At 50.4% G+C, this 19831-nt stretch overlaps 1 protein-coding gene and 1 long non-coding RNA gene across 3 annotated transcripts; both read left to right on the forward strand.

The window, feature by feature from the left end:
• Positions 1 to 1321: 1321 nt before the first annotated feature.
• Positions 1322 to 3801, forward strand: LOC136718252 (uncharacterized). Its single transcript, XR_010805267.1, has 2 exons — positions 1322 to 2400; positions 2991 to 3801. It is a non-coding gene; the product is annotated as an uncharacterized LOC136718252 (long non-coding RNA).
• Positions 3802 to 14926: 11125 nt separating this feature from the next.
• On the forward strand, positions 14927 to 17932 carry aipl1 (aryl hydrocarbon receptor interacting protein-like 1). 2 transcript variants are annotated; one of them, XM_066695972.1, is made up of 6 exons: positions 14927 to 15087; positions 15236 to 15301; positions 16371 to 16559; positions 16649 to 16825; positions 16965 to 17106; positions 17399 to 17932. In XM_066695972.1, the coding sequence occupies exons 1-6, from the start codon at positions 14992 to 14994 to the stop codon at positions 17596 to 17598; spliced, it is 870 nt and encodes a 289-aa protein (XP_066552069.1). In that variant the 5' UTR covers positions 14927 to 14991; the 3' UTR covers positions 17599 to 17932. The 2 variants fall into 2 exon arrangements, with proteins under 2 accessions (XP_066552069.1, XP_066552070.1); XM_066695973.1 differs by having other exon boundaries at positions 14935 to 15087; positions 15236 to 15415.
• The last annotated feature ends 1899 nt before the right edge of the window (positions 17933 to 19831 follow it).

The following is a 19831-nucleotide window of genomic DNA, read 5'->3' on the forward strand; positions in this document are numbered from 1 at the left end:
ATGCTTATTTCCATCCTGAGCTTCTGATCGTGTCCCAGTGTTGTCTGCAGCAGTGACTGGTGGGGGGGGGTTTGGGAGCCTGCGGTGACCCTACGGCCTTTCAGATTTGATCGTCACGCAACAAAACTCCTGGGCCTCGGAGCAGAGCCTGGCTTGTATACAAGCCACAGCGTTGCGGCCGGAGCTCCTGTCACGCTGCCAATCGCAAATGTTGCCATCCTGAAATATGCAGCAGTTCTCCTGCGCGATACTGGGGTGGGGCGGGGCGTGGGGGAAGCTTCAGCAATTGTTAACTTGATGTAATAGTTTGCAGTGTTACTTCACCTGCGCATTGTGAACTTAGAGTGCTCTGGTAAAAACCCAGTTGTATGTAAAAAAGAATGGGATATATTGGAAGTCGCTCTGGATAAGATTGAGAAATATAATAGTCGGGATAGGTGTCTGCTTTCACACTCTCCCTGCTGTGGTACTGCCTGCCCCTCTTTTGACAGTACCATCGTGCTCTCCTTTCACCGGAGGGGTGCCAAGGACTCAAAAGCGTTTGTAAAAAAGGGTCAAAACTCATTTGAACGCTCTGATTGCGGTGGGTGGAGGGGAGAGGAGTATTGGATTGTCAGTGAAGACATTTTGTCAGTATTTTTTCTTGCAGCTGTGTTATGCTTTTCATTTTAAGTAATTTAATGCAGTTGCATCTGTGGCATGGGTTTTTTCTTCCCAGGACTGGGCAGTGCTGTCTGTGTGGCCAGTGCTGTGCTGCCGTACTGGCTACAGCACAGTCTGTGAAGTTTTGCCAGACCTGAAGCTTTCAAGGCCGTCTGGGGTGAATGGAGTTTTCCACTGGACCGGCGCTGCCCTGAGAAACGCACAGGGTCAGCGGGTTTCTCTGCAGCACTGTACACAGTATTGGCTGGTCTGTCTCTCTCTCTCTCCGAGCGTGCCAGGGACTTCTCTCAGACGGCCAGGAAGCAGTGTTTCGCATCGCGGCACAGAACTGCAACATCAATGTCAGGCTGTGAACTGCGTTGCACATTTTCACTTCGTCTGTTTGAATGCAAAGTGTGCCGTGGAGTGTTTTCCGATTAGATTTATTTTGTATGACTCTGGGGACTTGTGCCGTGGGAGCAAACAAGGTGCCCGAGAAGGTGTGATTGTGGAGCAGAGGTGGTTTCAGGCCTCGAGTGGCTGTTCGAATCTCTTTTGCCTGTTCAGAAAGGGAGGAAATTCCAATTGTGGTGTAATAAATCGTCGGAGACTCGCTGCATTGCCGTTTAGCATGAACAAAAGCAGAAGAGCTGTCCGGAGGCATGGTATTTATCTGTTTTCAATTAAGGCGAGACCTCACTGAATGCTAAAACGGTAGCTGAGTCGGAAAAGATCTGTGGAGTCCGTGGTTTGAATGCTTTAGGCCCGGGGAGTAGCCAGTCCTGTTATGTGTCAGTGACTCGGTGCTGGCTTGCTGCTGAAGTCTTTCTCTGACTGTGGTAAATTGGAGGATTTATTAGTCTGAATTCAATTTTTGCTCTGGAGGTGTTGCCAAGAGTCGGCACAGGTCTGGGGAGCTGTTAATTCATGTTGGGTTGAGAAGGCAGAGGAGCTGTCTTTGTCCGCGGCACACATCGGATGTGTGGTTAGTTTAGTCAACGACTCCACAGCTTTACTGTAGAAAGGCACTAATCCACAATCACAAGCTTGATCTGCCATTGCGTTGTGAACCATTATTCAGACCTGAATTACGAGGACGTGTTAAACCGGACTGATCTGCCGTATAGATTAGATTAGTGCTTTTTTCGTTCCTTCTTTCCACTGCTTATACAATGCTGAGATCCAACCCCCGGGGATTATGACCAACAAAACAAACCTGCCAGGTGAAGCGCTTTCTCTGCAGCCTCTCCACGGGATGCTTGTTAATCAAGTGGAATTCATTCCATTTTAATTTACCCCCCCCAGTCAGTATCTCTCCTAACCATCGCCTAAATTCCCTAAACTCCCCAATTGTCTTAGCCCTATGTCTGTATCAGGTTGTAAGGGAGGGAGGGAGTCTGTCTGTCTGGGACTTTTGGAGGCCTGGGCCCTCCTGAGGTGGTCTAGACTGAATGCTGTTAATAGGGTGTCTGTTCTCTCCCGTCTCTTTCCAGGTACCGCCCCAGGCACGGCCGACTCGCCCGGGGGACAGAGCGATTGTGCGTTTGCTGGCTGATCTGCAGCAGTTCTTCACTGGCAAGCTTTATGTCCCTGTCACCAGCTAAAGCTGCCAGTTGAAGAACTGTTGTGGTTGGCTCTTTCCTGCCATGGCACAGGCGTGGGCGACGTCATGGGACCAGGGGGCAGCAGGAGGCGGAGCTTGTGGATCTGAGAGAGAGGTGCCTGCCCCCGACCTTGAAACCACACCAAAGCTGGGAGGTAAGGATATGTCCCCTAACCCTGGACACGTGGGAAAGGATGACTGCATGGATCTTTTGCTGTTTTCACTCTGTACAGTTTTTTTGTGCCCCATTTCTTACCCCCTGTTTCATGCCATATACAAAGGCATTGCCCCCATCCCCCGTCTCAGTTGGGTGCTGTTATTAGAGTAATTGTGTAGGGGTAACTCTGATGCCATGCAGCCCTTCCAGGGTGTGTCACGAATGCCCCCCAGACCATCCTGCTCCGTCCCCGTCGCCTCCCAGCCATAAACAAAGGCGCACCAACTCCGCAGACTCGATCGCATTCCTCACACACGGCCCTGCTCCTTATTTGGGTGCAGGACCGACACTGAGCAGCTGCCTAACTTAAGTGGGAGGGGGGAGAAAGGTCTTTGGAAACATCTGACTGAGGACTGAGTGTCTGGAAGCCGTAAACACTCGGTGTGGGCAGACCCCTGTCGGAGATTTTGCCCGTTTCCGATCTTTAATTCTCCAATAAGTTACATAGTTTCGCAGTCGACCTCGTATCCCCTGGCCTGCTGGCATTGTCTCATTTGAATGTGTTTTTATTTTATTTTCACTTTTTAGGTATTCCTTGTGTAGCTCCGTATCTCCTGGCACGCCACATGTGTGTACACACACATACACACACCCACACACACACACGAACGCAGTCGCAAATAACCGTCATTGCTCGTAAATCTCACTTCAAGGAGAAGAAAGCATCTGAGGGGAAACAGGATATGAAAACGCAGCCCTTAAATAGCGAGACAGACGGAGAAAACAAAGGTGGGGAATGTTCTGGATGCTAAGCAGAACCAGATGCCTCCCCTGGGACGGAGCGGCGGGGGGACGGAGTGATGCAGGGAGGGGCTGGTGGCTGGCTGCCCCCCTCCTCCAACAGCAGAGCCCAATGTACATGGTGCAGAAGCAATTTAACTTGGTTTAAATGGCAACCTTGACATAGAGAGCTGTAACATTTTTTTTAATGTGGGACTCTGCATGTGTGCGTTACTTTGTTCACATCTCTGCTCTGCCGGTCTGTGGATTCAGGTGTCTTTTAGCTGCAGAGCGGTCTTGCCGAGCCCCTTGTCGCCGGTAACCAAAGCCGGTCAAACTGTGGGCTTGAATGATGGACTAGCAATAGAGGGTGCTGTCCAAGTGTTCTCCGCACAGTAATCAATCTGTCAATATTAACCACGGCAATAAAATCCCTTGCGCTGCTCTCTGTGGTGGTGATGTTAAAGAGGATTGGCGTGTCTTCGAAGCACAGGCACGCCGGTCTGCTACAGCTCGGTCCGGCTCGTTCCTACCATAGAGATTGACTTGCCAGTGTGGAGTAGCAGCGTCTTAGAAATGTCCTCCTCTCCCATGTCGATCCATCCTAGGACAGCTCCCTGCTCTCCTGCCTTCTTGGCTGAATAATGGGACTGATTTTGCCAGTTATTTTTAGAATTGCAACACCTTATCAATTGATAATTTTTGCAGGGTGTTCTGGATTGCAAGATGCTGGATGTTATCTTTTGAAATGGCATGCATGGTTTTATTCTTCCTTTTTAAATGCTTAATAAACTGCAAAGTGTCTCTGGTGTACATTGTATAAAAAGTTTCTCCACAATGAAAAGGAAACCTGACTGCAAAATAAAACCTTTCATCTCACCTGCATGGAATCTGTAATGTAATTGACTGACTAATAAAAATAAACATCCAATTAAAAAAGCTTGGAAGTCTGTGTTCATTTGGGGGGGGGGGAATGGTCTCCTGAACAGCTGTAAGGTTCAGGGGGGTGCGGACTATGCAACGGGGGTTTGTAAAGCACTTTAAGCAGTCAGTCCCTCTTTCTCCAGACCTCGTCCCCCAGCCCTGTGTGTTTAGTTTGCGTATGTGTGTAGAACTCCTTATTAAAGGATTTTCTGTGGGAGGAGAGAGTGTAAAAATGTGTGCCTGCCATCAGACAGTTTTATTCTTTGAATCTTCTGGATTTCAAAGACCGCTTCCTGCACGTGTTCCTGGTGTTAATTCCTAAACCCGGGCTTTAAGCTGCGGTGAGCCATGCGGCCACAGTGAGAGTTGAGCGGGAGGCATTTGCAGATCTGGGAGCAATTTGAAGAGCAGGTATTTAGCAGCTATTACGGGCTGTGAACTCTAATCTTTTTTGAATGGCATTCACTGATAAAATAGCTCTGTAATGGCAGTAGATCTTAATCGCTTACATCAAAGGCTCGGGAAGGTATGTCTTATGGAAAAAGTGAGTGTTGTGGGGGTATATTTATGTAAATCCACCTGTTGCTCCTGTACTTCAGTCATTCTGCCCCAAGAATCCTGAACTAATTTCCCTCCATGGCCCCCCTGTGGTCCTTAGATTGCTCATCATGTTGGAGACTTAAGTCAGCCCTGTGGGTTCAAGCCATACCTTCATGAATAAGTGGGGTTTTGGGGTTGCAGTTGAGTGGTTATAAAGTTTCCTCGCAGCGGTGGAAAAACTGGTCAGTCACGCAAAAACTGCAGACCTAACCAGTACAGATGGGAAATCTCAGAGGGAGTTAAATTCATCTCCCAGATTTGTTCTCCTCAAGATGTGGGTCAGGGTTCAGGGCTGGAGGTCTTGCCAGCTCCAGGTCAATGCTGGACGCAGTGAACTGGGGGAGGTTGTCGAATCTGTTGCGTTGCGGACAAATCACTAATCAACCGCTTGGACTAACCGCTTAAGACCGCCCTGGCCACCCACTGGGTTAATGTGGGACCCGATCGAAGTCCTCTTGGCTAGATGGTTTACTCTTTGCAGCCAACGGCTGAGCTGTTTGGCTTTTGTTTTCCTTGGCGCACGCTGCTTAAATCAATGAATACGTGGCAGCGGGGCTGGGGACCCTCCTCGATACAATGTCCAGCTCCAATTCCCCCCCAAGGATATTTAAGCTTCTCCCTCTGGTTTCTCACTGGAACAATATTTTGTTTAATTCTTATAAATCTTTCGTGGAGCCTGCCAGGTCTGCAGTGAGGAGTTAAAGCATATCCAAGGCCTGCCAATTTCCGCCTCGCTTCCCTAGAACCTAGCAACCGAGAAGATTCGGTCTCGGTGAGTCATCGGCCTCCCAACGCACCGACCGGCTGATTCCCTGTGCGCGGGGCCATCAAGGGCCCCCAGCGGTGGCTTTACAACCTGCTTGAGTCTTGCGAAAGCTGCTTACAGGGATTATTAAACCGTGGCGGGGGGAAGGCACCGAGAGTTCACAATCAATTTGCTTGTCACTGGGCTCACATTGCAGGTCTGTGGAGCACTTGCGTCATATGCAAACCAGGACGCCTTGTCATCTGTGTCTATGCATATGCATTTAAATAACATTGGCCTAATCTCCTGTTAGCCATTGTTGGAGAAGGACCTCTAATCCCTGGGTTTAACCTACAGACGGTGAGTCGCAGGGGTCAGGTGTTCACCGGCGCCGATTCATCGTAGATAACCTGGGCGAGATAACACTGCTATACGGCATGCTTTTCGGTAACCTCTCTCTCAGCGGCCACCGTCAGGACAGCCTCTAGCTCTCGGGAGCAGCATCTACTCCTGAGAGCTGGAGGCTGTCCTGACGGTGGCCGCCGAGGGAGAATGGTCAATGAATACATATATACCTACCGACCGCCAGAACCAACGCAACAAAAGCATAAAGAAACTGGAACAATCGTGAATCTTTAATCTCTTGCCTCGCAGCCCTGCTGTCTAATCCCCGGCCTGCCTGTGACGTGCGCGAGGGCCCGGTTACCCGGACGATTCCCACTCGCTGCTAAATGTTGATTATGTAACATGACGGAAAGACTGACTCCAGCTGCCCGAGCCAAACGGCCAATCTTATTAAAAGGACATGACGCAACAGTGCCTCTCTCTCTCTCTCTCGTGGTGCTGTGAGCCGCCCACTCAAACCTGGGCTCCCCCATGCCGTGACCGCAGACCCACGTCCTCAATCACCGGGAGGGAACTGTAATATGTCGCAGGCCCCCACCGGCTGTGCCCACCCCCCTGCCAGCGCACAGCAGTTCATCGGTTCAGGTAACTCGGCAATTTTAAAAATAGTTCCTTCTGGTGCCGAGTCTCACCATCTGGCCCTGAGAGATACTGTTGTTCTAGGATTTAATCCCACCGAATAAAAAGATGCAAAGATGTTTTGTTTTTTTTCTAAGCCAGGTCTTTTACAAATCCCCCCCACTCCCCTGTGCCATTGCGTTCTGCTCTTGCCAATTGCCACCATGTCAAAACGACTGAAAATAAAATAATTCTGCTACGTCATTTAAAGTCTTCCACGAGGTTTGTCTGTCAGGGCCTGCGACAGTCGATGTAAGAACCTCTGCTTCTGCACTGCGATGTCATCAAGAGTTAAACGAACCTTCCTGGGAGAAGCTGATTGATTTTTAATTGATAAATCTTTCTGAGAAACGGGGGATCTTGAGTGAGGGGCAGAAGTGGCACTACAGGCGGAGGTAGGAACGGTGTTGGATACATTAGGTTGATTCTAGAATTGCGTTTTGATTAGTTGACCTACACTGTGCACCAGAATAAAATTTACGGCTTAAATCAGAGTTACTGTTTCTGTTTGGCAACGCAATGCAATATTATAGTTCACAATAAAGATCATAACATTTATGGGTTATTCACTTGTATCACTGCAGGTAAAAAAAAAGGGGGAAAAAATCTGTCTATACCTTCAAAATAAGTTAGAAAAGTATGTATATATGTGTATATACAAACATATATATCCAAGGCAGATGTTTTAAGGTTACTGTAGGTTCGTTCAAGATAAATATTTGCAATGGGCTTGTTGGGAGCTGGTGATTGAGTGTAGAGGGACAAGTTTGTTGCCTAAGAAGAAACCGTGGCCCTGTTTGTAAGATTGTTCAGGTTGTCATTGTGTATGTGGCGTGCATCCGGGGCAAGCCGTGCCAGGTCGCTGCCCGGGGCGAGGGAGGGGAGGAACGCGCTGGTGTTACAGATTACACAGGTGAGCTGTTTCGGGGAGGGTGGAAACCTCTTCTTGCACAGTGACCCAGACACCGAGAACCGCAGTGTGAAAATAGCTCCCGGGGAAACGCATCTCTCCCTGACGTCTCTACCTGCTTTTAAATCTCGTTTGTTCTCTCTCTTCTGCTTAGTTTTCTTGGTTTCTAGGCTTGCTTGTTTGTTGATCTTGCCTCTCATTCAAATTGAATCGCGCCAGGCAGCGACAGAATGGCTTCCCCCGTCTGCTACCAGGTCACATGATTGGGATATCCTCGACGTCATTTAAAATGCCCAATTCTATACAATCACCTGAAGACGGAGGGGTGTCTGCTCAGAGCTCGTTCTGTCCTCGTCCTTCGAGCCCTCACTGAGTGATGTCTTTGTCTGTGAGATGGATTTTCTAAAAGTGCTTTTGGGTGGATTTGTTGCTCATCAGCCGCTCCACACCCCATTGCTCCCTCTGCAAAGGGTTTGCCAAATCAGTCGCTGGTAATAGCGGTTGCATACTGGTCTGAATGCGTTACACCCCCCAGATACACCAGAGAGACGGGCCCCAGGAGGCCCAAACAGAGACCAGTCCACCGAGGAACGATGTCTGCATTGGTAAGCATCATCAAACACAGCGCTGCTCCCCGTCGTGGCCGCCTTTCCTGCTGATAAATTGGACGTACCATAACCATAACCAAAGACTCGCAGGTGCCGTGCCTGAAAACTGAAACTCGCCGCTAGAAACCTCCAGACTGTCCCCTGCTTCCCTCCGAGCCACGGCGGTCACACGGCAGCCTGAGAGCCCAGCGCCACACGCTCTGCACCGCGGTCACCTGTTTCTGAGGTCTCAGATTTTCCCCTGGCGCGTCGCCAGACTTGTCAACTGACTGTTGAATCACCTCTTATATAAAACTTTTTTTTTTTTTTTTTTTTTTTTGCTCAACAGTATGGGATTTTCCATGCAGTTCATAAGAGAGAGAGACGCACACACATGCACACACAGGGCACAGGGGGCCTCCCAGCCTGAATTGACAGACTATCAACAGTAACCAGGGGACAAAGCAAAATTGTGCACAGCATCACAGAAAAGAGATGTCCGTGGGTCCGGCATGCAGGCCTCTTGTTTGATGTAAATGCCTGGATTATGTGTTATTGACTCCCTCAAGCAAAAGCTGCTCAATGCTGTAGCGTGGCCCACTAGTATCTCACTAGTATCCCTGTAGTACCCCACTAGCATCCCATTAGCTTATCAGTAGTATCAGTTGTATTACAAGGATACTGTAAGATGGGATGCTGATGTGTTTTATTAAATAAATTAATTAAAAAAAAAAGTGACCCGTATGTCATTTTCCCCTCCAAGAACCTTTATAATTCCACATCGATCGGCATTGAGCCTATATCGACCTGCCATGCATCACGAGAGACCGCTGCAGGAGCACGGTGGGGGGTTGAGGCATTAATCAGATCGGCTCGTGAGGGGAAGCAGGGCGGAGTTGGGGGGGGTGGTAGCCGAGGAAAATTAATTCAGCACCAGTAGTCGGACGTCGAGGGAAATCCGTCGGCACGCCTCTCGGCAGGTTTGAACTGGGTTATTCTAATGTGCGTGAGTCTCGGGTGATAATTAAACGCTGCCTCTTCCTTTCTAAGTTCTGAGCACTTCCCTGGAAGCAGGAGAATCGCTGGCGAGGATTTCCTCCATTCTGTGGAGTTCTCACAAGTCCAAGGCCCGTGGGGGGGGCAGGTATCCTGTTGTACAGCTCCAGCAAAGCCCGACCTTCTCACCCTCAAACACAGCTTCACAACAACACACAGAAGAGGAAGACTGTGGAAGCATTCTTCCAATATTTACATTAAGAAAATGATGGAAATGTTCTTATATGTCTTATATATGTAATAATTTAACCTGTTCTATTCATTAAAATATTATCATCTTAAACATATATACACACATTTTAAATCATACTTGCCTGCCACCAGCATGGTCTGACTGCTTTCTGTTTCTTATGATGATCATTATAAATGCTCTATGCCATGCCACCCGTGGCGACTTGGGGGGGCTGTCAGAGCTGTGCAGAAAGCCAGGTGGGGGGGGGTAAGAGTCAGCCCAGGACTGCCACTGATCCTGCAGCCATCCCAGAATATCCACTCCGGTCAGCTGGTCTCCCGGTGCGGCGGAGCTCACGGAACAGCCCGGGCCATGTGATCGTGTGCTCTATGTGCCGAGGTATGTAGCTAAAGGTCGAGGGTGGGGGGGGGGGCAGCGTGGGGCTCGCTGAGGGAGAGCTCTGCACGTCCGTCTCCCACCCCCGCCGGGCCGCCCTGGAGAACTGCGCCACCTGGTTTGTGCTGCCGTTGCTCAGCTCGGGCCCCCCTCCTGTTTCGGGCGAATCCTGCCGCGATCGGGGAGAGCCTGAATGCCTTCTGATAGGAAAGGTTAAAAACATGTCACACAGATCGTGACATCACAACCCCCACACTCTTAAGGGACTACAGACTACCCATCTCACATAAACACACTCCTGTCCCGAGGTTTGAGACGGATCTGTATTTCAAAAGTGAATGCGGGGGGATTCAAATGTTATTGTGTTTGTGTGTGTGTGTGTGTGTGTGTGTTGTGGGGGAGGTTGCGTCTCCGGCACTGCTGTCCCAGCAACGGCAGAATGCAGGCAGCAGCCCGGTTGGGTTGGCCAGGCCGCGGCAGTGTCTCGGCAATGCGTTCGCAGGCCCGGGCAGCTCCCCCCCCCGAGGCAGCACCGCTCTCCCTCCCATTCCATGCAGATCCTGACACCCCGCCCGGCTCCTCCCTCCTCCCGGCAGCAGGTTGGCGTGACTCGTCTATCCCTTCCCCCCTCGCCGAACCCCAGCCTGCCGGAGACGCCCGAGAGGCTGAGCGATGTTCCGGCACGTAAACTCTGATTTCTTTTTCTTTTTTTCCACAGCTGACCTCTCTGACCGATCGCTCCTGTTTTGCATCTGGGATGGGACGAGGGGGCGAGGGCAGCTTGTCTTCTGCATGTCCGGGCTGGTTGGGACTCGTATGACCGCTGTGAGGCCTGTTGCTAAATAAAGGACCACCAACAGCAGGAGCGTTCTCTAGAGGTGCATCCAACTGAGCGCTGCCGAAATCCCCAGCATGGGTCACAATCACAGCCTCAGACGTGACTCCTGCCCTCATACATCCCCTGTCCCTCCGTGCTCTGGGGACGGGCGCTCATGCTGCTGCCCAGCTGTCTGCTGGTCTAAATGAGATTCAAGCTGACGGTACTGTGGCTTTACCTCAAAAATGTCGGCGGACACATTCAGGTATCTTCTCCCCAACCCGGTCCCTCCTCAGCTGTGGTTTATTCCCCTCCCTGATGAGCTCCTGAGCCAAGCCAATCTTTATTAGCTTTGCCGATACGTCCAGAAACCATTCGATTCAGCAGAAACCTGCGAGCCGGAGAATGTTGCCATTTTCTATTTTTTATTTAATTCGTTTTTTTACGATTTCCTTCATATGATCATAAACGTCTCCCATAAACATTGGGAGTTAGTGTGTGTTGTGTCGGCATAATATTGCCTGTGGATGTGTACAGTGTTATTGAATTGTAGGGTCATACGTGGCAGAACAAAGGAGCTGAATCGAGTCTCCATTACCCTCCCATGTTGAGGCAGCAGTTCAGCCCAGGTGAAACATTAAGCCACTTCAGCGTTTACTCCTATCTCCACTGTGGACCCCGCTAAGCCCCTCTCACAAACACAGGTTTCTCAACACGGCCCAATCAGGTCCTGACCTCGCTCGGGTTCCCGTGGTACTCTGCCCTCAGGAATCAATCATTCACAAGATGTGTTCAGCAGACGGGCGAGTACACAGCCCCCCCGCCCTCTTCCTTCTCACCTTGACATGTCGTTAGCAGGTCTATCCCTTGACAGGACGGGGAAAGGGTTAGGGAGTATCTCACTGCAGACGTTCAGTTGAGGTCGTGTGTGTGTGTGATGTGAGATGGTTGGGGATGGGGGTGACACATGCGCACAGGAGACCCCATCCACTCGATCACAACATCAGCTCCCCAACGTGGCACCTCTGGGACCACGTGGTCGGAAAGAACTTCAAAGTTATTTTTAGTAAAAGTGCAACTGATTCCCCTTCGCCTCCGCCCCCCCACAACCCACAGCATCCCGAGACCTCACCCCCCCGGCCTCTAGGTTTTCCTTCTCCACACACACACACACACACACACACACACTGTGCCCTGTTGTACAATCTCTGAGCGCAGCCTTGGAGAGGTCGAGCTGCGGAGGTGACTAAAGGCCAGCGCCAGGTTGCCTCACAGAGCTGATAGCGGCGGCCCCGGCCGGCAGACGCTGTTTTTGTTTCGGAGATAACTCTGTCTACCCGAGTGGCGCAAGGTCAAGAAGGCCTCTTGTCACCACAGTGACCTATTGACACGAATATCGATCCGCTGCCCCCGGCTCTCCCCGAGGCGCTGTTTTCCAGTTAGCCGAGTTTCCCCGGCGGCATCAATCCCTTCGGCGCTGGTTGTCTCTCAGTCAGAGCCTCCCTGAAGTCAGTGAATAAAGTCACCGTAATGGTGTTGATCTCCATCTTTTCACCAGGGACAGCCGCCACATCAGCGTGGGACTCAGAGAAGGAACTCTGTGGGTGTAAAAAAACACACAAACTAAAGAAACAAAACAAGGCTTCTTTACGGAGATCTTAAGATATATTACTTGGCTCGATATTATGTGCACCACTGAAGCTTCATACACAACACACATCGCCAAGCCTGAGCGTTAGAGAATGGCCTCCCTCGTCCCGGGAATGTTAGTGTCAGGGTCTGCGTGGACCCTGTGACCGGCCCGTCTCACGGCACGCTGAGAGAGACCCCATGTGCCGGGCGTGGGACGCTGTGGAGGCCTGCAAACGCTCCAGTCACCTCCTGGTTGTTCAGACGTTTTGTTTGCCTCATGGTTTTTAGTGAAAAAAAAAAAGAAAAACTGAAATTCCACAGCCGGGCCGGAGGAACGTTGTGTAAGAGAGACTTATGAAAGTGCTGAGGCGGCGCATTCAGGCCATATGCAACCAGCCGATGGCAGGAACGATCTGAGGGAGAGGGGGAGGAGGCCGGGTGTCAGTTGTGTGTGCTGTGTATTGTCAAGGAGTGCTGCTACGGGCGGGGGGGGAGGCTGGAGCTGAACAGCTGGGAGAAGAAGTCTGACAGGTCTGTGACGGCAGGGCGTCTGAGTCACCGCATACCGGTCCTCTGTCGGCTCCTGTTCAGCCCCGCGGTCGACCGGGCAGGACCGGAGACTCCCCGGCTCACCGGCTACAGCTCCGTTCCCTTTCCACTCACATCCCTCCCTTCTTTTTTTGTCTTTCTTTTTCTGTCTCTTGGCAGCGGTGACAGCCCCCCCCCCACTCAGTGCCAGCTGTGATAGAGTCCCTGGTGTGTTGTGCTGCTGTGACGCTGAACAACTGTGTCGATTCACTCAGTTCAGTTTGCGTATTTGTGTTAACTCCCAGCCCTGTGTCACGGTCTCCGGGAGAGGATTGATGCTGACCTGTATTCAGACACACACACACACACACGCAGCGTAAACTGGTATTGAGCCGCACACACACCCACAAGCACAAGCAGTACAAATTAGTACTCAGGCACACGCACACTGCTATTGAGGCAGGCACGCACACCCCAGCCTGCAGTGCCTGTGGGCTCGTTGCCTCCCTGCTCGACAGCACAGCCGAGCACTTCTGCTGAGTCACCGTTCACACAGCCCGGCCCCCTGGCCCTGCGATCACAGCGCCTCTGCTGGGAGGATCACACTTCAGTGCAATCATTATTATTAACTCTACTGCTAATACTGATATTTATTAGTATTATTATAGAAGTTGGTGGTTGATGTCTTTGTGTAAAGATTGCAACACAATAATAGCTGGTAGTGCTCAGTTGTGTGTGTTGTTTTGGGGGGAACAGATAATTGCCCTGCAGGGTGTAAAGGCCTAAAAAACACCCCAAAGGAAGTAAAAACTGTCAGAAACAAACACAGACTGTTGTGAAATTAAATCTAAAGACAAAATTCCACTTCACCTCTCCCTCCTTTATAGTCTTTAGGAACATTGGACAGAAACAGTCTAATTCTGTTTGATGTGAAAGGGTTGAGGGTGAAAAAATGCATTTCGTGTCCTGAAAAAAAAGGGAGGGGGGAGAGACTGAGAGTCAGTTTTTTCAGCTCAGGGGTCCCAGTGTGGACGGCTGAAGTTCTTGCTCACCTGGTGACAGGTATGAGGATGAACGTGCAAGCGCCTGGGCCAAGAGAGGCCTGTGTGACTGGTTACTCAAATTCAAATTCAAATTCAAAGTGCTTTATTGGCACAACCGGTATAAAGTATTGCCAAAGCAATAGCAACAGCTGTCAAACTAAATTGCAGCTACTTTACATAACATGTACCCTTGAGCAAGGTACTTTACCTAGATTGCTCCAGTAAATGCCCAGCTGTATAAATGGGTAAATGTAAAAAACAATGTGTATGTCACCCTGGATAAGGGTGTCTGCTGAGAAATCGAGTAATAATAAATAACATAACACCAGCCCCCCACCATTATAAACTTTACAGAACATCCACTTTCAGAGAGAAACCTGAGCTTTTCTTGAGGTCCAGAGCTCAGTACCTGTGGTGGGAATTACAGTTTGTGTTTGTATGTGCCCCCCCCCCCCCCCCCCCCCGAAAGCAGAAAATAACCTGCTGATGTAATGCGGTGGATTGGGGTGGAAAGTGTCTGCTTTTCACAGACACAGTTCAGCATAGAGTGTTCATATGATTTCGTTTTTAGGCAAATTAATAGCCTTATCAGTATGACATTAGGATTTGGAAGTTTTAGAATAAAGTCACACACAAAAATGCACAATCTGGGGGGGTGTCGGTGGTGAGCTTTTATTTATGGCTAGAGAGGAAGATATACATGGTTTTAAACTTCGCGATTCAATGAAACCTCCATGCGTGTGCTTCAGCAAAACAACCACAAGGGGGCGCTGCAGGATCTCAAGCGCGCAAAGCAGGTTAGATTCTAATCGCGATATTCTGCTCGCTCTGTCGCCAGTAAGCGTGGAAGGACCCAATCCCTTCCCCCCAGTTTGTCATAACAGAGTGAACAGCTGCTGACAGCTGATAATCCACTGACAGTTCTTAATGCTGAAACCGGTACAATTGTGTTTTTTTAGCGATTTATTAGTTCATTTATTTTCACAAACACATAATGCACGTCCGTTGGGAAATGGGTAAATGTCTCAGCCCTTGTCCAGCTCCCCGGTCCCAGTCCTCCCAGGCCAATATCTCACTGGAACAAAGTGCAATCTTTTGATTTCCAGGAGAGCTCACCCTGATGGGTCTGAAGGCCCTGGCCGGTTCTAGCAGCTTCCATGAGACGACCGCAGGCTGCAGAAGAGCTGAGGAAAGCCTTTTCTATCTCGGGCTGGAGAGAGAGAGAGAGAGGGAGGAGGTTGTGGGAGGTAGGGAGGGGTGTATAATCTCATTATCCTCCTCCAGTTAATCTCTGATAAAGAGCTGATTTAAAGGTCTTCTCTCCGAGACCTCAGAGCCCACGGACGGACGCAGAGACGCGCCTCTGCTCAGCCACCATGGACCAGACCATGCTGCTCAACTTCGAGGGCGTGAAGAAGACCATTCTACACGGGGGAGCGGCCGACCTGCCCAAATTCATCACCGGGACAAAGGTACCCCTGCTTTGTTTCCTCAGTGCCCCTCATCTCTTCTCTCTCTCTCTTCACTCTCTCAGCCTCTCTCTCTCTACCTCTTTCTTCTCTCTTCTCTCATCTCTTCTCTCTCTCCACCCTGGCACACCTCTCTTTCCCCCCCCTGCAGGTGACCTTCCACTTCCGGACGCAGTTGTGCGACGCTGAGCGCACCGTCCTGGATGACAGTAAGAAGGTGGGCGTGCCCATGGAGGTGGTCATCGGGAACATGTTCAAGCTGGAGATCTGGGAGACGCTGCTGACCTCCATGCGGCTGGGGGAGGTGGCGGAGTTCTGGTGTGATGTCACTGTGAGTAGCCGGCCCCTCAACTCCCGGGGGTCCCGAGGACTGTTTTCAGGGTCATTGTTAGTTTGTTTGTGTTTGTTTGAGGGGTTTGGAGGCCATTGAGTCGCAGGCTGGCCAAGTGGAAAACTGCAGAATAGGTAAGAGAAATAGCTAATCTTTTCTTTTCACTTGTGGAAGTGGAGTGAAGGAGGACACACCCACCAGCCAAGTGCCTTAGACAAACTTCTTAAAATGTCTCGGGAACATTTCCTTTACCAGTTTATCTCCAGCCCTCAACGTCCCCCACTATGAGGAAGTCTCCTGCCCACTTAATTAGCTTAATTTATCAATCACTTTGGTAACCCATCTTCACTCTTGTCCAGTTTGAGAGAAGCCTGAATATCGGAAGTATTAACCACAGCATAGGATGATAAAAGATAGGATGGGGTTGGATCTCGGTCTGATTTTAGCCAACCAGCCTTGCCAGTTCATATCCTTCTGGAGAGAGAGGGGTTAAGATCTCAGTCCTGCACAGGGCTAAGCTGCAAGAGTTTCACCTGCACTAATCACCAGATTAGTGGGAGCGGGTTTGAACAGCCGACACACACACTGGCTGCGTTTACGGCTCTCCAATTAGCTTTTTCATGGGATCACTGGTTTTCAGGTCTGTGGGATGTGAAAGCACTGTTTTCTGTGTCGTCAGCAGCTTTTAAAACACCTGCCACTAATGACATAAAAATAATATAGTAATAATAATACAATAGACTTCCTCTGCTGAGTTTCCAACAGTTCATCGCCTTGCTGTTCTCCCAGCTCAGTCCCTCTGCAGCGGAAGGAGGTCCTTTAGGGTTTAGAGGCGTGTGTGTGCATCTCCTGGACCAGGACGGCCACACTGGCTTGGCCGAGGTGCTCTGTGGTTGATGGGGGTTGCGGTGGCTTGTAGGTGATCAGACCCGTGTGTCTCCTGCCCCTCTCCCAGCACACAGGCCTGTACCCCATTGTGGCCAAGAGCCTGCGGCGCATTGCGGAGGGCAAGGACCCTGTGGACTGGCACATCCACACCTGCGGCTTGGCCAACATGTTTGCCTACCACAGCCTGGGCTACAGCGACCTGGACGAGCTGCAGAAGGAGCCCCAGCCCTTGTTCTTCGTCCTGGAGCTGCTCAAGGTCAGTCTACAGTTTATTCTCAGACTTTGCCGCCTCACACTTCAGTACTGGTTCCTCTCTTCAACTCCCCCCCCGTGTCGGCGTCACAGGTGGAACAGCCCAGCGAGTACAATAGAGAGTCCTGGGCCCTGAGCGACGAGGAGAGGCTGAAGGCCGTGCCAATCCTCCACGGACAGGGGAACAAGTTCTTCAAACTGGGGCGCTATGAAGAGGCCACTAACAAGTACAAGGAGGCCATCATCTGTTTGAAGAACATACAGACCAAGGTGAGAGCAGTCAGGCCCCAGATATCAATGGTACACCGGCTGGTGACCACGAGAGTATCTCCTCTGAGGTCACTGATGGGACGGGTGGGTGGGATGGGGACATTGGGGGGACGGGGTGACCCTGTGCTCTGTGCTGCAGGAGAAGGCCTGGGAGGTGCCGTGGCTGAAGCTGGAGAAGATGGCCATCACGCTGACGCTCAACTACTGCCAGTGTCTGCTGAGGACGGACGAGTACTACGAGGTGCTGGAGCACACGACAGACATCATCAACCAGCACCCAGGTGACCGGCTGCCGGCACGCCCACTCATGTCCCCCACAGAGGCACACATGCCGCACACAGACACACGGGCCGCACACGCTCCACACACAAGCACACTCCCCACAATGCCAGTGTACTGCATTGATGTCATTGGAGTGTGTGCTATTTTTCTTGTATGTTGGCGACTGAGATCATCTTTCTTCTCTTTCTTTTTCTCTTTCTCCCTCTCTCTCTGTCCCTCTCCCACACTTTCTCTCTCTCTGTCTCTCTGCCCCTCTCTCTTTTCTCTCTCTCTCTCTCTCTCTCTGGGCAGGAGCTATGAAGGCTTACTACATCCGAGCCAAGGCCAACGTGGAGGTGTGGAACGAGGAGGAGGCCAAGGCGGACTTCCAGAAGGTCCTGGACCTGGACCCGGGCATGGCCAAGACGGTGAGGAAGGAGCTGGGCATCCTGCGCATGAGGATGGAGGAGAAGAGGGAGGAGGACCGGGTCAAGTACAAGGGCATGTTCTGAGCCACGGCAGCGGGACACACAAGGTGCACCTCTCCCCTTTCTTCTGAAAACTGCCCAATGCTGTTATTCCTCCTTCCCAACGGGTGAGACTTTGAGAAGATGCCCGCTCTGCAAACTGATGCCCCCCAACCCGACCGGCCTAATGCACAATAAAACACACAAACATAACGTCTGTCTTCACTGCAGTGGACTCTCTTTTGCACCCAAAAGCAGGAACTTACAAAAGAAGGAGAGACAGTGAGATGTTCTTTGTAGGTTTGAGGGTCATCGCCTGTTCCTGCATCCTCTGTACGTTCCCCTGGGAGACAAAGTAATAAACACAGCAGAAATGTCATCTGAGCAACAGTGCCTATTAATAATGCTTTGAGAGTGTCAGTTCCCCTGTGGTCTGTCTGATGGTGTCCTCTGCAAGGAGACGACGGGGAGCTCGGTGCTGGTGATCTCAGCCCTGCAGGGTGCTTGTGTCTCCTCTAGGTGTCATCCATCCTACATGCAGGAACTGAAGTGTATCAGCAGCCAGCCCAGGTCAGGGCAATTACCATTCACCCCCCATCCACTCACACAAAACTGACACACTGAGGGAATGATCCGCCTCGACCGGTTCCGCTTGAATGAGTGCGGAGGTGAGTGGGAGCAGCATGGTGCCACCGTGTCCCAGGGCAGCAGGCGACCTCCCAAAACACAGATATATTAGGTATGGTTGATGGAAAATGTGTCTTTTAAATAATGTCCTTTTAATAAAACAATGGCTATTAATAATAATAATAATAATAATAATAATAATAATAAAACAATTGCTACAATGACTACTACTGTGAATTAGTATTAATTTTATTGCTGCAATATGATAGGCAGAAAAAGAAAGGCACACAAATCCTTAACGTGCAGCATTCCTTAGACTCGCCAGGACACCCTGTCTCTGAGCCCAGGGGACACTAACGAGGGGCTGCGGGAGAAATGGGGCTGATTGATGGATGCTAATTCCTTTTATGGAAATTAATCTGACACCAGCACAACGGCTGAATGTCCTGAGAGCTGGGGTGGCGGGAAGCCAGGAGAGAGAGAGAGAGAGAGAGAGAGAGAGAGAGAGAAAGAGAGAGGAAGGCATGACTCCAGCTCTTAATGGACAGAGCAGGCTGCCACAGAGCGCACGTCAGCACATCGCAGGCCTGACCCCTGTGCGCCTCTGTTTCTGAATGCAGGGCGACCATTAGCCGAGTCTCTGTGCCCCCTGTGGTTTACTACACTTCCCTCACCGAGAGAGGCTCTGCAGATTTCCTCCTCGTCCAGCTGGGCCGCACAAACACTGCACCGGTGTTATACCAAAACTTGTCATCGCTAGAAAAGGGTATTTTCTGCCGTTTGTGCACGTGATTTCATCTACGCATACCTACTGTAAACTTGTCATCTGCATCACCAAAAGCTGTCCTCAGTCACTCAAAATGAGTTTCCAGGTGGTACTCACAGAATTCGCTTGTATTTGCAGTATTGAAGCATGTAATGACAGCAGTTGGGGACGTGTCTATCTTCAGGCACAAACGTGAGCTGAAGTTTTGCGTTTCGTGATATTTGTATTAATATTAATCATAGACCACCTACTGACTGTTCACTGGGTTAATATGTATTTATGTGTATGTACACTCACCTAAAGGATTATTAGGAACACCTGTTCAATTTCTCATTAATGCAATTATCTAACCAACCAATCACATGGCAGTTGCTTCAATGCATTTAGGGGTGTGGTCCTGGTCAAGACAATCTCCTGAACTCCAAACTGAATGTCTGAATGGGAAAGAAAGGTGATTTAAGCAATTTTGAGCGTGGCATGGTTGTTGGTGCCAGACGGGCCGGTCTGAGTATTTCAAAATCTGCTCAGTTACTGGGATTTTCACGCACAACCGTTTCTAGGGTTTACAAAGAATGGTGTGAAAAGGGAAAAACATCCAGTATGCGGCAGTCCTGTGGGCGAAAATGCCTTGTTGATGCTAGAGGTCAGAGGAGAATGGGCCGACTGATTCAAGCTGATAGAAGAGCAACTTTGACTGAAATAACCACTCGTTACAACCGAGGTATGCAGCAAAGCATTTGTGAAGCCACAACACGTACAACCTTGAGGCGGATGGGCTACAACAGCAGAAGACCCCCCCGGGTACCACTCATCTCCACTACAAATAGGAAAAAGAGGCTACAATTTGCACAAGCTCACCAAAATTGGACCGTTGAAGACTGGAAA

Source organism: Amia ocellicauda, chromosome 22, assembly GCF_036373705.1.
Source record: "Amia ocellicauda isolate fAmiCal2 chromosome 22, fAmiCal2.hap1, whole genome shotgun sequence".
In the NCBI taxonomy this organism is placed as follows: Eukaryota; Metazoa; Chordata; class Actinopteri; order Amiiformes; family Amiidae; genus Amia; species Amia ocellicauda.